The 17,442-nt window shown below is 39.2% G+C and overlaps 2 protein-coding genes across 4 annotated transcripts in view; both read right to left on the bottom strand.

The window, feature by feature from the left end:
- mpp3a (MAGUK p55 scaffold protein 3a) overlaps positions 1-758 on the bottom strand; it is a 22,478-nt gene extending 21,720 nt beyond the window's left edge. For all 3 annotated transcript variants that reach the window (XM_005726192.1, XM_005726194.1, XM_005726195.1), the window contains exon 1: positions 618-758. The gene's annotated coding sequence lies outside the window, so the exon portion shown is untranslated. The remainder of the gene's footprint in view (positions 1-617) is intronic.
- A 9,608-nt stretch (positions 759-10,366) lies between these two features.
- Positions 10,367-17,436, bottom strand: LOC102192271 (protein HEG). The gene is made up of 12 exons (XM_005726303.1): positions 16,940-17,436; positions 16,510-16,689; positions 16,151-16,249; positions 15,917-16,026; positions 15,775-15,833; positions 15,547-15,677; positions 15,320-15,454; positions 14,572-14,614; positions 14,375-14,412; positions 13,048-13,135; positions 12,260-12,455; positions 10,367-11,198 (listed from the first exon to the last, which is right to left on the bottom strand). Exons 1-12 carry the CDS (start codon positions 17,361-17,363, stop codon positions 11,070-11,072), a joined length of 1,632 nt encoding a protein of 543 aa, XP_005726360.1. The 5' UTR covers positions 17,364-17,436; the 3' UTR covers positions 10,367-11,069.
- Between the last annotated feature and the right edge of the window lie 6 nt (positions 17,437-17,442).

Here is a 17,442-nt window from a genome sequence, read left to right as displayed (position 1 = left end):
CACACACACACACACACACACACACACACACACACACACACACACACTTCCCAGGCTCACACCATCACTTCTGCGCAACCACAAAAACCTCCCATCATCTAATCTCATCTCATAGGAGCAAGCAGAGGGTGTGGCCAGACAGAAACTTATATCATCTCCAACATGGAGGGAAACTACTGATGTTGACAGCTGACACACTCCTGCTCCTGCACACTGTCACACAAAAGGCTCCCCCTCCTAAATCCCCCTACACCCACTTCCTGAATTCTACACAGCAAAACGGAGGCAGATGTCTGCTATCTCTTCCTGTTTCCACTTCTCTTCCACCTGATCTCTCTATTCTTACTTCCTCATGTCTGTAGAGCATAATGCTGCCCATCCCTCCCTCCCCCACACCCCTCCTCTTCCTCTCTCCTCCATCTCTCTGCATCACCCTGCAGTGCTACAGCGCTCTGCTCTCCCGACATACAGCGTGCCGTCAGCTGGCAGACAGAGGAAGAAAAGGAGAGCTCGCACAGGGTAGCAGAGCATCCTTTCTTCCAGCTGATACCCTACGTTCACTCTGAAAAACAGAAAGGTGTTAAACAGATCAATGTGGACAGAAGCTGCCTTCTTACCTTCGCTTCTCTCCGTATCTCCTCCTCTCTCTCCGTTTGTGTCTCCTGACTGCAGCCACACTGTTTGTCTCGCTCTGAATCCTCTCCCTCCTCCTTCTTTCTTCCTGCTCTTCTGGCTGCTGGTCTCACAAACCTGCTACCACTGAGTGAGCGTCTCTCCCTCTCTGCCTCGTGCCCTCTCTCAGCCCTCCCCTCCCCATCCTCCTCCCTTTACATTTCTGATGCTCTTTCTGCTAACAACATCAGTAAAGAATGCCAGAGTGGGGTTAAGATTTTACATTTTTCATACTCAATGCCCCTGAGTCTGCTATCTAATCTTCTTTTTTCAGGGGGTTGTTAGAATAGACCAGCCTTTGTAATATGAGTTGCATTATTTAAGAAAAGAAAAAAATAGATAAAAAACACAAGTATGTGATAATGAATGAAAATATTCTGTTGAAAATGCCATTAAAGCTGTACTTAATTAGCAATGGGTGAAATACTGTGCAATATCTTCAAGGTTACGTATTGAGAAATATCACCAAATTCTATTGTTTTTCATCTTGTGTTTTAACACATTGTAACTAACAACAGGTAAAAGGGAACAATTTGGTGGAGACCAAAAGCAGAGCCAAAACTACAGCAGCCAAAGTTGTATCTACAGGCAGATAGAGCAGTCTGATTACACACTTTCAAAGTCTTTCAACTAGGGTTGGTTATAGCCTTGTTGATTTAACATCTCAAGATAGATTTTAAAAATGTCTATATTTTTAGCTGTGTGACTCATTTGTCAAGAAAGTAATAGCAGTAGAACAAAATGGCACAAACACAATGCTGCCAAAGAATCCACATATTGTTTTATTCAATATAATATTTTCTCCTTTTATTTTGACTCAATTTCACTGTCACATGTTGTGGTTACTTACTGGATCTGATTGGCTGCCACTAACAGGGAGTTCCCCTCCCCCTCCTCTCAGAGCCAGGCAGGATGAAGCTGAGCCCACATCCAGTTAGGGAGCGGCTGCTCGCTTTGTCTGCATGCATGCTGTTCCGAGTGGACACACACACACACACACACACACACACACACACACAGACTTTCTTTCTTATGATAATTGGGGGCGTTCCCAGTCCGTGTTTGTGGATCTCTTCTGGGGGTTTTTTTTGGGGGGGGGGCAGCCCTTTACAGCTCTCAGTACACAAAGAAGTGAACTGCACGTACAAATATGGCATGAACATGCCAACAAGTGATTTAATTCAATCACAGTGAACTGGTGACCTCCATCTGTTCTCAGGGATGTGCGTACACGATGCAGTCAAATCAAACGTACAATGATAAATGGGAAATACCAAAATGTCTTTTTTCTTTCTGATGTCTTATAAATATTGCCACTAACTGAGCTTTTAATGATATTAAAGCAAACATTCACTGGGATAATGACCAAAATATATGTTATCTTAAACATTAAATATGTTATGTGCATGTTCTTTCTCCTATATGATCTTTTTTGGTATTATTAACAAATAAATTATTATCCCAGTGAGTATCTGTGAAATAAACTTATTAAAGAGCTTTGAGTTCTGACCTTTTGCAGCCAGGGCTGTTCAGTGAGAGCAGGTGATCTGGACGGAGGGATTCTGAAAGGTCATTGTGATTCTTTGGGCAAATTGATTAAGAAGCATCTGTTAACTTGCTTCTCCGAGGACCAGGAAGGGTCGGCTCTGCAGTGAGAGGAGGGGCAGGAGGGCTAAGCTGTCCCCTGACCTCACAAATAGGCCATAAACTGGGTTTCTGTGTTCAGCCTGCTCCAACGGGACCAAAGGGATGGAGCTGTCATCAGATAATAGAACACATGCAGGAAACTGTGTGAGAATTTATTCCACGCTGTGTCCAGATGCAACCAGAATTTTGAAGCTGAAGATGTTTTTCCAGTCTCTTCTGATATAGACTGCTCCAAAAAAGTAAAGGAGCACTTTGAAAACACGCCACATCTCAAGGGGAAAAAAATCAAGCTGGATATCAGTACTGATATGGATTGGGTAATGTGTTAGGATTTGATAGAAATGAAAATGATGAACCTACAAAGCTCCTACAAGGCCCCACTGTGCTTGTATAAACGCCAGAGGTGGACCAGGGTATCAGTGAGCTCCTGTTCAGTCTGAGGTACAACCTGGCAGCACTGATTAGACCAAAATATAAAGCTCCAGATATGTTGCATTGGATTTAGGTAAGGCAAGTGTGGAGGGCAGTCAGTATTATCACTTTCTACATCCTCCAGGAATTGCCTGCGTACACTTGCTACATGAGGTTCTCGTGCACCAAGAGGAACCCAGAACCCACTGCACCAGCGTAGGGTCTGACAATGGGTCCAAGGATTTCATCCTGATAGTGGTCATGGTGCCATTGCCTGATCTGCAGAGGTCAGTGTATTCCTCCATGGGTATGCCTCCCCAGACCATCAGCAAACTGATCATGCTGAATGATGTTACAGGCAGCATAATGTTCTCTACAGCTTCTCCAGATACTTTTATGTCTGTCACATGTGCTCAGGTTGAAGCTGCTCTCACAGGGTGCCATTGGTGGACCTGCCGAGTTCTGGTATTCTATAGTAAATGCCAAATTTGGCTCCACAGTGCCGGGCAGTGAACACAGGGCCCACTAGACCACATCAGGCCTTCAGGTCAGCCTCACAAGATCTTTTTCTGATTATTTGGTCAGAAACATTCACACCAGTCTTGTTCTGGAGGTCATTTTATAGAGCTTGGCAATGCTCATTCTGATCCTCTGTGCACAAAGGAGAGGATATCAGTCTTGCTGAGGGGTAAAGGAACCTCTACAGCCTTGTCCAGCTTTCCTAGAGTAACTGCTTGTCTCCTAAAATCTCCTTCATGCTTTTGAGACTGTGCTGGGGCACAGATTGTATTTACTTACATTTTAAAAAGCACCAAGAGCCACCCATAGTACTGTGTTAACGTGTTCTGTCATCGAGTTTCTCATCATGCGAGATGAATAATGAAATTAAATGAAATTCGATTTTTAAAAATTAACAAAGAGTTTGGGAAACTGCTATGAATCACTTCTAAATATTTGGAAACATTGTCAGAAATATAAAACACATTTTCAAACAAATATGTGGTTTTGTGTGTTTTTAATCACAACAACAACAGGCAAGTGATGTTGTGAATTCAAGTGGAAAAAATGAAAGTGATGTGAATATAATTATGATAATCATTTAACAGTGGGTACTAACAGGTGTAATTTCTTTTATAGCAAATTCCTGTCCATAGTAAAAACCTGTCTAAATACATTCTGGTAACAGGAAATATCCATAAACATCGAAATTCTAACCTTTTGAAAGATGATGGAAGACATTATAAGAAATTAAACTTAACTGAACTACGAGAGTAACTGGTTTAAACATCACAACTGCCAAGTAGCGTATGAGAAGCTACATTTTTGGCAGCAGCAAAGCTATGAGCAACATAGTAAAACATTCTTATATGAGTGCTAATAATAATAAGTGTCTCGAAAGACAGAAAGCGTTAGCATCTCCTATACAGCTAAAGTTTCACACGATTAAACCGCTATCAGTATCAGGAAAGTAATTTAGTAGTAATTTTTTAATTATTCGAAAAAAGCCACCCAACAAAACAGTTGGTACATGAGAGTTTCTCATTGTTTCCTTACAGATTTGCCTTGCTTTGTTTTAATCTATGAGAACTCAGCCTTATGTAACACTTAGAGCAGACTGCAGGAACCAAAAAAGCTAAAGCAGCAGTAGATTATTACGCATAGTTGTTAAAAATTGAGTCTAAATTGAGCATGACTCATCTCTGCACCACTACCTCCCACCAAGAGCTGCATGATGCACAAACAACCAGATAAATAAAAACAACAGGCCCAATGAAGTTAAAAAAAACTGAAGAGAACAATCAGACAGTGAAATTTACTGCACAGCTGTAACAGCTGGCACCTTTGCAGGGTGGAGCTGGTCACACGATTGGCCAAGGCTGTGTCACTGACTAAGGGGTGAGATGGGGAGTTCCCCATCTTATGTTGCAGTTCGAATGACAGTGTATCCCATATAAATAAATGGCAGAGAATGACTTTCATTGCCTCAAGTGACCATTCAAGAAACTGCAATTTTGGATGTTCCATGTTGGTTTAATGGAGGTAGTGACTTCAGTTTCAGTTTTGCTTTATAATATCCTGAAAATGTATTGCATTCCTCTTCCAATTTTAGATATTCTGTTGAATTAATTCATGTATTAATAATTAGTACCACAGGATAGGCATAACAAACAAAATGTATCATTTCAAAATAAAATACAGCAGTTTCAAGAGCCAAAAATGTACCAACGTTCAGTTGACGTTGATAAAATCTGACAAATGTCTACAGTTTACATTAAGCAAAGTTCATTTAATTATATGGAGAAAATCTGAAAATTGAAGTGAATTAAATTAGAATGAAGGTGAAATATATTCTATTACTGCACTAATAGAAAAAAAACCCAAATTGAATAAAGTAAGTAAACAATGAAACTGAGAAATGACTTTATCAAACAAGCAGAAAAACATACTTAATTCCTATTTGAACTGCAGTTTCAATCGGAACCATTCCCAAAACGCCAAAGATAAAAGCGTCAGGGATAGGGATGTCACAATATGACTGTGTACTAGATACTTTTTAAAAATGTCCTAATTTATCTTACACTAAAAGCTAAACATTCAAACACTGATTAATTTTAAGGATAAGAAAAAAAATCAATTTTGTCATAATGTTATCATCCGGCGTGTGGATTTTAAAAGGTTAGTTTAGTCTGCACTTGGCTTGTAAGTGGCGGCTGATTAATGAGGAAGAAGATATGCATATTTACTGTTCTCCCTTCAGTCAGATCTCTGCTGCTTAGAAGAGCCATCTAGAAGAAGGCTTAACGTCCTTTCAGACTAACGTCTGCCCGGCGCCACAACTTTCTCACCATTCTCTCTTCCTCCAGGACTCGTCAATTTGATTGTCTGTCTGGCCCTTCGTACATTATCTGCTGGCACTCAGGCCGAGCCCTTCTCCAATGCCTGAGATACCGAGGGCAAGATGAAAGGATAACAAATTAGATTATTTGACCACTTTGTCAGAGGGAACTTATAAGAAACAAGGCTAAAGCAATAATTTTGGAACACTTTATCTTGCTTGATCATATTTTACTTGATGATGATGATGATGCATGGTTAGACGCAGCAGACAGAGTAGCTGACGGGTGTAGCAGCATGCTCCACCACCTCTGATAGATAGTTGGTAACCTGCATTTGAAATTTGTTTAAGTATGCTTTCTTCTGACCAGAAAATGATTCAAAAAATCCGCAAAGAAATTCAAACCAGCAACCACAACTTGCAAAACACAGAAATGAAAAAACAAAACAACTATTACTCACTGTATACAATCACTACCGTGTGCACAACGTCCACTAAATTTGCCCCGGAAACAGGTGATATAACATGTAAAGGGAGGGGTGTAAGCTGAATCAAAATAATAATAACTTCTTTTCACATTTAAAAAAAAAATGTTGAGCTCAAGTTAAAGGACCCCTTTATCAAAAGTTATAATTCTATCAAAAAGCGAGGCAGAGGAAGACTGCAGTTCTTTTATTTTCATTTATTTATATACTTTGGCAGCTTAATGCCAGACACACAACGTTGCTGGGAAATGTTCCACAATTTCATGTCCTTCACAGGCTGCTGCCGAACGGCATTAGTGAAAGTGAATTACAGCCTTCTGTGTGAGCTGATAGAGAAAGAAGGAGAAGGGAAAGGGAGATGGGAGGGGAGAAGACAGAAAGCGACTGATTTCTGCTCATTCACAACGATAAAATGGATAAACTGGTAGAGCAGGTGGCTTCAGCTTCCTTTGTGGGCCTCCTGGCAGGAATTTATTAGACTGGTTTGTTGGCAATGGTGCAGTGTAAATTTTAGTGTTTGCAAACAATCATCTGCTTCATATGTTGCAGTTCCACTGTTGTTTCAGCGTGAAGTCCTAGAATTGCATTGCTCATGCGATATATTATACACAGAAGACAGGTTTTGCATATTTTATGAACTTGAAAATAAACTTTCATCATTATTTTTTCATGTTAAATAGCTGAACTTAAGGGCTTTGAGAATCTGACAGAATAACTAGCCGTAAATGAAAGAAAGAGCGGCTCATTTTATCTGATGCTCTGTGCGGTCTTTTGAAACGTGTGCAACCTCAAAATGTCAGTCTTTTTATTAACTGATATAAAATACCTTCATTTTCAAAAGGACCGAATGAAAAGGATCATTTACTGTAAGGGGACTGGATGACCTTAAAGGTCATGTGTGAGGAATACCACAAAACCACAACGCTGCTACACTTTGTTGCTTATTTTGTTCTTAAAATTCGACAAAGCTGCAGAAGGTGGTGATCTCAAGTTAGATTAGATTGAATCAGCTCTTTATGTTTTTGAGTTTTGAAGCTGAATAGATTCATTGCAATGTTAAATGTATCTCTGCACTAAAACTGTATTATACATATATCAGAAATATTCTTGATCCTAAAACGATATATTCACAGACTCACATTTAAGGTGAGTCCAGAACCTGAAATATACAAGGGATAAGCTTTCAGTTAATTCAACTATTTCTTTATATGCAACAAGAAGGAATCAATAGCTCCATGTTAATCCACGTCTTGATCTCACCATGAGTGTGTGACGATAGCTTTCACGCACCTACTCTGCAGTCAGAGCAGATGTATGTGGATCTATCCGGGAGGAGGAAGTTCCTCAAGTTGGCGGTCCAGTTCAGTTGTTTCAGTGGCTCGATGCTTATTGAATTGCGTGCCCATTCCCACAGCTCCAGCAGGTCAAATGACTGGGATGTGTAGCTCACGGCCGCTAAGTGGTCTATCGATCAGTCAGCTGAGCCTGTGGGCTGATGGGATGTGCTGCAGCAGACTCGGCCAGGATTTGGCAAGCTGGTAATGGCTGTAAAATACAAAGCATTCCTACACAGATGAGAAGCACCAGAGTATATAGTTCCATGGCTGTGTTCAAAAAGTGGTGGAAAATTTGAAATGAAGGAACCTTTTAAATACAAGCGCGTCCATGCTCACAGGTGTACACACGGGTGCTCACACACACAAACTACACCCTTTTTGGCTCCTACCTCAAAGCACACTGTGCGGTGTCGATATTACGTGCTGCACAATAATGTTTAATATTTAGTATTTACTGTTATATTCCCATATATCATCGTGATGTTGTTTATTGTATTGCTCTCGTTTTCTTCTGCTTGTTTTCTTTTTTCTTTCTCAACAGGTGATCCAGGTGATTGATATATGTATTTTTTTCTGTCTGCTTATTTAGTTGGTTTTTGTTTTTTGCCCTTCATCCCCGTCCCTCTTCTCCACTGTTTTTTTCCCCCTCTTCCTTTCTCCCTTTTCTTTTCCTCATTCAAGTCTGTCCCATATCTAGCAAGTGAAAATAAAAAATAAATAAAATAAACAATAAAAGGTGAATCAAATAGACCATTACAGCAAGGCTGGGATGGTCAATTTGGTAAAGTAAATCCGTTGGGCATCTTTCCTCGCCTTTAGACAATAATTCTGATGGCGAAAGAACCAAACAGGACAGGCGCAAAAAAAAAAAAGAAATAAAGCCTTTTGATTTCGACTGTATGTGTGTGAACAAACTTTCATTAATTTTGTCCCAAAGTCAGAGATTTTCGTGAACCCTCGCTGTCCTGCCTCTTCAGATAAGTATTGACCATATCAGCAATATTAAGTTGTTTTGCTGCTTCGCAGACTAAAGTGACGTTGTGTGAAGACTGCTAATTTCAATCAATTGTCCCAAAAGCTCTGACAAAACACATCAGTCTCAACTGCTGCAAGTAACAGAAGACGATGAAGCCAAAAGACAAAATCCATGACTTGAGCAATCAATGTAATTGACCCATGTTACTCAGCCTCTAAGCACCTAAATTCTCATTAATGCAACAAAGTAATCAAACGTATTAAAAGATTATTTTGCACGACTTAAAAGTAAATCATCTTTATTACCATAACTGACAATGAAGGCAACCAAATGGAGACACTGCTCCATAATAAAATGGTTGTAAACATTTGTAAGCACCAATAACATACAAACACAGTTTTAAAAGGTGTAAAATGTAGATAAACACTGAATTAAATGATTGTAAATTTCATAAATCCACATTTTATTCTTAATAGCACATGGCCCAACCTTCTGTGAATTACGGTTTATATACACATATATTATTGGGCCAGACCGTATATTTAAATTTTATTTCACTCTCAGATTAGTTAAGTTCCAGCCATGTACGTGGCATTGCTATTAAGGATCAGGATTCTACACACATGTTTAATCTTTACATGCAAATCATCAAGGATGTGCATCTGATTTGTTCCTCCTGTATACTCGCCACAGCCTGTTCGAGTGACCCAGTGCCCGAGATTAAGGTTTGGCAAAGCCAGATTTAGCACCAGCAAACCAAATCCCAGTTTTTAAGAGCTTGGCTGACTGCCGACTAACTGCAACACCACAGCAGCAACCACCTCGTCAATCTATGTGACATAGTGCAGCATAATATACAGAGCGGAGAGTTTCTAGGTAAAGTGCATCTGCATCTACCTCCAAGAATAGTCCCATCAACACCGAGATTCATATAGCAGTTAAATTGTATCTCACAGCCTTCTGCAGCTGTAATATTATTCAGCTTAAATTATGACAGTGGTAATCTTTGCAAAAGTAATACTTTTAATTAAATGTTTAATTATGCATATAATTTCTTAACAAACAAACAGAGGCTAGATCACTGTTATTATTGACTTTGGTCGATATGTGATATAAAAACAAAATCAAGAATACAAAAATAAAACACCTTGGGTCACTATATTTGTTTTATTTTCTCATTATAAGGCCACGCTGATGTATCTGTTGTAAATTACTCATTCTCATGCCTCAGTGGCAACAACAGCGATGACTGGAGGCAACGTGTTTTTTAGGTCGGCTGTTTGTCTGTGCCTTCCTGTTGAACATGATTTCTTAGGAATGCCTTGAGGGAAGTTCTTGGTTGAGATTATTAAAGTGCGGAGCTATTCTTTCTCAACACCAGAGGTTGCACATTTGACAAATGTGTGAAAATAAAACAGAGATTACCACAAACCTTTTTTTCTTTTTACAATAAAGAAAAGAAAGCATTACATGTGACATGTAAGTACCTAAGAAGGGGCGAGAATATGTAAGTTACTAATGGATGCAGCTAGGTCCCAAAGACTGAAGTCCTCTTGAACAAAAACAGCTACTTATTGTTAATCGACTACAACCTACAGTCGTTTAATATAACCCACATTTTTTTAAATTCAACTGTGCACAAAACACCTGGTTTAAAATAATATTTAACAGTTTCTGGACTGGACAATGTGAGCTTTTAGTGGGAGTTTAGTGCAAGCTGCATGCAGCCATAATATTCTTGTAGCTCTATATTCCAAGTTGGTAATTCTTTGTTTTGGTTACATATATTTATAATTTTACAACAAAATCTACAGTTACACTGACTCACATATGTGAATGATGAAAACCAAGTGCAAGGCTCTTTAAATTCATTTATTTCTGCTGGATGTGTGCACACAGTCTTTTTCTTTACAAAAACACACACTTATAAAACAGTCCATTCTCTCAGAAGCACAAAGATAAATATATAATTTATACAGAATCCTTAAAAAAATGTTTACAAATGATTTTTGGCACATCGAAAAAAAAGCAGACAGGCTTCTTTTTTTTGCCAGCTTAGCACAATGTTTCCTATTCATCAAACAGACTATTAAACAGGCACATTTTGCAAGTGTAGCTTCAACAGATACAGACTGCTACAACATAAATCCCTTTAAATACTCCCAAACAGGGATCCAGCCCCTTTAGTCATTCACGATTTGCTTAATACAAAAAAAAAAATCACATCCTTTTAGGAAAAATAGCAGGTACCCCATAAGAACCCACATTCAATTTACCTCTGATTTATATAAAAACTAATAGTAAACTTATTATATACTTTAGTGCAATTAGCAAAATAAGATGCTTCATTTTTAAAATTCTTTTTGAATTCATCAAAGCATAAAATAAGGATTAAAAGTCAGCTCTGTTGTTAAAAAAACTGTTATTATACTATATATGAATGTAAGGAGCAACAGCGACATCCACTGGTTGTAACCATTAAGAGCAGACATGATGCACACAAATGAATCTCTTTGGTAATTTTCAAGATTTCTTTTTTTAAATGTCATTTGTGATTCATCATTAATGCAGATAAGCTCAGAGGGTAAAGTATCTTTATAAATAACTCTTCTCAGGATATGTATCTGTAGTCCCAGAGTTTCAAACCAGTTACTTCTTTTTGATCCCGTCTTCCTCGCTCATTTGTAGGTTTTAGTGTTTTCGTTTCAGTTTTTCTTCTCGTCTCCAGGTAAGAAGTAAGGATTTTCATGGCCTTGAACCAGATACGAGTAACGAGATGTATTTTTACCTTTGAAGGTCATCATTTCTTCTGGGTTGAGATCGTACGATCCCGTCTGAAAAGTCAGTAGAAGGAGTGAGTGTGACACTTTCATAAAGAAGCAGGGACTTCATAGGTTCACACACTTTTAAACCCACAAAACTCAAGACCCACACACAAAGGTAACCCCAGTCACCAGTGTAGACTGAAAAATTATTTATCACTACTCCCAAAAATATTGTCAGATGAATTTCTTTGAACATGCTGGATTTAGTGTGAAGATGAAAGCGCACTGCTGAGAAATCCCCGTTAAAGCTCCCCATCACCCAGAAAACCCATCACCTTCTCACTCTGGCATCTCTAAGTTATCAGCAGGGGTGTATCAAGGCAAATCAAGAATCTAAAAGCAAAGCCATGCCTTACCTTTTTCCATCCTTTCTGCTTCCGCTGAAACCCCTAAAGCAACATACTGGGAGTCAGGCAAAGCAGGGAGCGTGGCAGGGGGCTACATGCTAGCACTTTATTTACGATCACAGGAGTTAAAATGCATCATCAAAGCATCTGATTTATCTGGGTAGTGATGCAAGAAGGTTATGTGCCCAGTTATTAATTTGCAGGTCAAAAACAAAGGTCTAGTCTAGCTAAATCTGCCAGAAAGCAAGCTTTACCCACACATAGTTGCAGCTGTAGGTTGAGAGCTAGCGATCGTTGCCTACTAATCAATAGATTGGTGGGTCAGTTCCTGGTTTTTCCCAGTCTGTGTGTCGAAGTATCTTTGGACAAGTTACTGAAGTTGTCCCCAGTACATCCATGTGAGTGTGTAAATATTTTAAGTTCTTAAGCATAGAAAAAAGCACTTGTTTAAATGTATTTATGTGCATGAGGCTTATAGTAAAAACTTTTTTTTATATAAGTACTGTTTCATGTTCCATCTCCATGCAATTTGTTTTGTTTTCAACCTGCAAATCCTTGTTTACTGAGTGGGTTAATAAGCAGATGCAATCTAGATGTGAGATAATGAAGCAACTGAATGAACAAACATTTGATTTAGTTAGTAAGCAACAATATGCAGGACTTTCAGACTGAGGATTAGCAGTAAATAACTGAGACAGCAGAAAAACAGCTGCGGTAACTCACCATTCCGTTGCTTTGATGCCTTTTGTCCACCAGGACATTACTGCTGCCCCCTTCTGTCATCTCTATAGGAGGAGCTCCATCCCATTTACTGTTGGCACGGGGGATGGGCATGATGCCAGTAGGCCAGGGCTGGTTTAAGTCTTCTGTTGAGTAAGGGCTACTGCTAATGTCTTGCTTTCTATTTGAGCACAGCCTCCTGACATACAGAAAATAGAACAACAGTCACATTTTATGTTCTATTTTATATCTTGCTTTATTTTTTAAATCCAAGCAGTGAACTCCCACAGCAACAATCGTTTATTATTAACTGCAGCTGAGCAATTTTGCTACTCGTGCTTGCTAATGCTATAGTTGCCGCATATACACGAAGTCCTGAGGTTTTTTAAAATCTTAAAATTTGTGTCAGTTTTTAAAAACTATTCCGTCTGCTGGTCCAACAGTTTTGGATTCAGTTCTGCAGACACACTAAGTCTTTAGTTAAGTATAGTTTTTCATAGAGAAAAATTAACATGATTGAGGCTTTTGTTTTTCACAGGAGTGCAGAATATAATCACAACTTTGGCCCCGAGTCCTAAAGATTTTTAATAGCCATTTTATTTATTATTCTGGGCATATGACAACTTGCCCATTTCCAGCCAATCTAGTCCAAGCTACAAACGACCATTTGCACAGATAACTGGAGCTGTAAGATGCAGAGCGACTTCATTATCTTTCAGTGTGAATCACAGGCAATCAGTACATATGAGCAATGTTTGGGGGGGGGTATAAGTGATCTATAATATTCTTACCAGCAGCAGTATATGAGCAAAGCCAGGATAAGAATGAGTAGAATTCCTCCTAGTACACAGGAAATGATCACCACTGCCAGCAGGGCCGCTGTGAAGACACAATTAAAAACATTGTGCTGTCAGAAGAACACCTTCATCAACACTATTCATCATTTTGTACTTATTGAAACTCATTTTAAACTGGATGTATTCTACTTTCATCTTACAAAACCATTCATCGATTTGACTACTGTGTAACTTTCAGATCACCAAACGAATTGTAATATTAGCTAATCATAACCCGAGAAAATTCAAAGTGCAGTTTTAAAAGATTCTTTTATTTATTAAGGGAAAAGGACTAACCAAACGTACTGTACCTAGCCCTACATAAAGAAAACAACAGCTAATAATTGGTAGTAACACCACTGGGAGCAAGTGCTTCAATCAAGCATTTGCAGAAACAGACAATGAGTCTTTTACTTCACTGTGGAGAAATGTTGGCTGACTCTTCTTTGCAGAATTGTTTTTATTCAGCCACATTGGAGGTTTTTCCAGCCATTTCAATTCACGCCATGGACCTGAATTTGACTAGGACAATAGCTCTAGTAACCTTCTGAAAGGTTAAACTTTTGTCTCATCAGTCCAAAGAATATTTTCCCAAAAGTCTTGGGGAACACAAAGATTTGATATGGCAAATGAAATCACCTTTTAAAAACAGCATTTCGTATTTGCTCTGGTGATATTTGTCCAATATTACAATCAGTTTGATGAGTTGAAACATGTGTGACAACGATGTAAAAAAAAAAAAGAAATCAGGAAGCGGGTAAATACTTTTTGACAGCCCTTTATTTTAATCCCTTATGTATAACCTTTGGCTGTCTAACATATTTAGAGCCACTTAGTTATTCAACTAAACAGTAGAACTTTTAACATATCCCTGTGGCTACTTCAGAAGTATTCCCTTAGGTATTAATATATCCTAGTTAGAAATCTCAGCTATATATTTAAATCATCTACTGATCGGAAGGTTGGTAGTTCGATCCCTGGCTCCCACTAGTCTGCATTCCAAATATCCTTGGGCAAGATACTAACCCCAAGATGCTCTCCAATGCATCCATCAGAGTATGAATGTGTGTGAATGGTAGTTAGAAAGCACTAACTAAGCACTAAAACAAACATAGAAGACAGTGCTTGTGTGAATGGGTGGATGTGGCATGTTGTATAGAGCTCTTTGAGTACTCTGGGAAAGCAGAAAATCGCTATATAGGAACCAGTCCATATACTGTGCAGTCTATATGAGTTCTGCTTCTTTAGCATTTCCCCTTTGTAATACTGATGTTATACTCACAGTCATTGCAGTTGAATCCAGCATACCCAAAGGGACATCTGAAAGAAAGCACAGTGACATTCACATTTCAGAACTCCCCAGAACCATAATGGAGTTCAACAATAAATCCACATGGGGGAGCCATATTTTAACACTGTGCTCCAGTGGGAAGACGTGCAAAACCAGAAGACAGAATTTTAAAAAATGTGTGTACTTACGCTTCACACACTTCTCCCACTGGCCTCTGTCCGCTTGGACACGCTGCAAAAAGAAATAGCAATTGTAACATAGAGATAATATTTTGTCCAATGAATTTCAGAGTCGCTGGACAGAAACATTTAGCGCTCATGATGGCACATCCAAAAATAGGAGCACTCTGGGAGTCTCTTCACTTAAAGGCTTGCTATTAAACAGTTTACGAGTTGTATGCTGGATTTGTTTGAGGCCTACGGTCTTATTCTTTAACAGTATTTCCTATAGCCGATCTCCTTGGTCACAACCCTACACACAGAGGCAAAGCTGCAATTCTTCCACATGTTTCCAGGGAAACATCCCCATTAAAAAGAAATGAATTAGAGAGATAAATGAAGGAAGTGTCAGGGGTCGGCATGGAGAAAAGGCTATAGCTCTTGACCTTGTACGTGAGTCTCACTCCCTGTTGATTCTTCTTCTCATTCCCACACAGAATTTTTTTTGCAAGGATAAGAAGGTTTTGTTACAGTTCTCGTGACTGTAGAGGAGCTCGGGAAATTTCGCTTGAGCTTAGTCTTAAAAGCTGCAGGTGGTCAGCTTTAGTTGTCCATGCATGAGCCTTTAATGTATAATACTATTGCAGCAGGATGTTGTGAAGGCAAAAAAACATTAAAGACTTGATGTAAATACTAGAGCATGTGGTAGTTTCCTCATTTAAATCCAACACAGGTCTGGATTACGGAAAAAGTAATAATCCGAAATAGTCACTTTTACCTTTGCAACTAGTGTTTGAGTACACATTGGAGATGTAGCCATCTTTACAGGCACATGCAGCCTGGCCATTTGTATTTGTGCATACTGTAGTGGAGACTTCACAAGGTAATGGGCTCAGCTCACACAGGTTTATACCTAAGAAGGGGCGAGAACAGAACAGGCTATGTAAATCAAAGATACGTTATTAACTGATCACTTGACTTGTATAGAATGTAGTCAGCATTTACTTGTATATGTAGCTTGACCCAGAAGTCCAGTGGAAGTTTTTATAGCTTCATTTATGGCGTTATTAACGGTAGTTTGATTTTCAGTGGTGTCACTAAACACATTATTTACAGTTGCTTGCACGCTACCTGGTCTGGAGATTTATAGAAAACAACCAACAGAGGTTAGACACCTTTTTTAACATGTGGCATCGCATCTTTGTATAACAGGAAAGTGAAACATGTACTCACTCAAGTTGCACAACATCAGACCGGATATACCCTGGCTGTTTCTTGAGGATATCGCTAAGCTGTGAAACAGAATAAACACAGTTTATTGATTAAGTCGACAAATTCTAGAGCTACCCAACATGTTTCTGTCTTCATAACCTACTGTTGCTGAAATTTCAGCAGCCGTCATCTGGAATATCTTTGAAGACCTGTTGAACATTTCATTTTGAAATGTTAAGGTGGTAAGATGAAGCCTCCCTGAGAACACATGGGCTGCGTGATGAAGAGGAAAAGAGAATATAAGGCGACAAATTCACTATTAACACTCAATTACACTTTCATTTACGCATTAGACTTTTTGTCTGAACAGACATAAAATGTTTTAATTTTTTTTTACCAGGTACACAATGTCCATTCAGCAGGTAGGTACCAGTGAGACACTGGCAAGTGCCATTAAGACAGACGCTTTCAAGTGGACATGGGACAGCTGGACACACTGGCAAGCAAGAAAAGAAAATGTATCCCATAAACAAATGTTATTTCTGTTTTGTTAATTACAAAATACCCTTTTTGGCCACATGAAGTGAGCACAAAAAAGAAGTTATATACAGCTTTTATATAACATTTTTTTGCAAGCTAACAGTTGCTTCTTTATATCTCCAGGATATGTGGGAACATTATTATTCATGTCAAGGTGCATGTCTGATTTCATAATGTGTATTCTAGTCTATGGAAAAGCAATTTAAAGGTACAAACCTATGACTGGACTCTGCGTAGTGGTGGGTGGAGCTGGAGTGGTTTGGCTGCTGGTAGTGATCTGTGTTGGTTGCAGGGTGGTGGTTGTGATGTTAGAGACGGTGGTTGGAATGGCAGTTGTAATGCCACTAGCTTCAGTTGAAAGAGTTGTAGTTGCGGTTACTGCAGTGTGATTTGTCACTATATCATCAAAAGAAGAGAAACAATCAGATCAGAAATAGAGATAGAAAATACATGGATATGGGTATTAAAGTATGGTACTGTGTGAATATGCATATTTAATAAACACAATACCTTACTTTAACCTATATCCTAGTATGCACTCTCATGAAATACTGGATGGATTGTCATGAATTTCCTTCTCACCTCCATGATATAGTATATTATTTACAAGAACACACATCAACATGTATCATGCTGTTAGTATTACCTCCTGAGCTTGCTGTTGAGGGACTAAGGGTGGTGGCATTTCCACTGGGGGGTACGGTGCTATTGCCTGGGGAGGTGCTTGGAGGGAAAGAGCTGGAGTTGGAGATGGTGGTGGGTGAAGAGGGTGAGGGTCCAGCTGTGAGTGTTGTGTTTATGGCAGCAGTTGAGGACAAGGGTGCGGTAGTAGATGCAGCAGTCTCAGGAGAGGTGTTAGTAGTGTTTGGTTGAGTAGTTGGAGTTAACACAGCTGTAGAGCTTACTGGGGTGAGTGTTGTTGTAATTGCTGTGCTGTTGCTGGTTTCTTCAGTAGTTGAAGTTGTGATGTTGCTTAGTGGTGTAGTTGCTGTAATAAAAGTTGTGTTGTTGCTTGTGGGTGTGACTGGAGTAATGTTAGTTGAATGGTTGCTTGTGGGAGATGTAACCATAGCCGTGCTGTTGCTTGTGTGTGTAAATGGTGTACTGGCAGTGGTGTCGTTGTTAGTCTGGGTGACTGGTGTACTTGCA

This window comes from Pundamilia nyererei, unplaced genomic scaffold, assembly GCF_000239375.1.
Source record: "Pundamilia nyererei isolate P.nyererei 1_Seehausen unplaced genomic scaffold, PunNye1.0 scaffold00018, whole genome shotgun sequence".
NCBI classification, from domain to species: domain Eukaryota; kingdom Metazoa; phylum Chordata; class Actinopteri; order Cichliformes; family Cichlidae; genus Pundamilia; species Pundamilia nyererei.
The sequence above is the reverse complement of the archived record's forward strand: the minus strand, read 5'-3'. Positions and strand labels throughout refer to the sequence as shown.

Bases quoted from the DNA above. Each gene is read 5' to 3' on its own strand.
- LOC102192271 (XM_005726303.1), bottom strand. From the start codon at position 17,363: ATGGTTACATCTCCCACAAGCAACCATTCAACTAACATTACTCCAGTC. The intron at 15,678-15,774 runs GTGAGTACATGT...ATAAATCTCCAG, and splicing joins TCTGATGTTGTGCAACTTGA to ACCAGGTAGCGTGCAAGCAA. The intron at 11,199-12,259 runs GTGAGTTACCGC...CTGACTTTTCAG, and splicing joins GGCATCAAAGCAACGGAATG to ACGGGATCGTACGATCTCAA.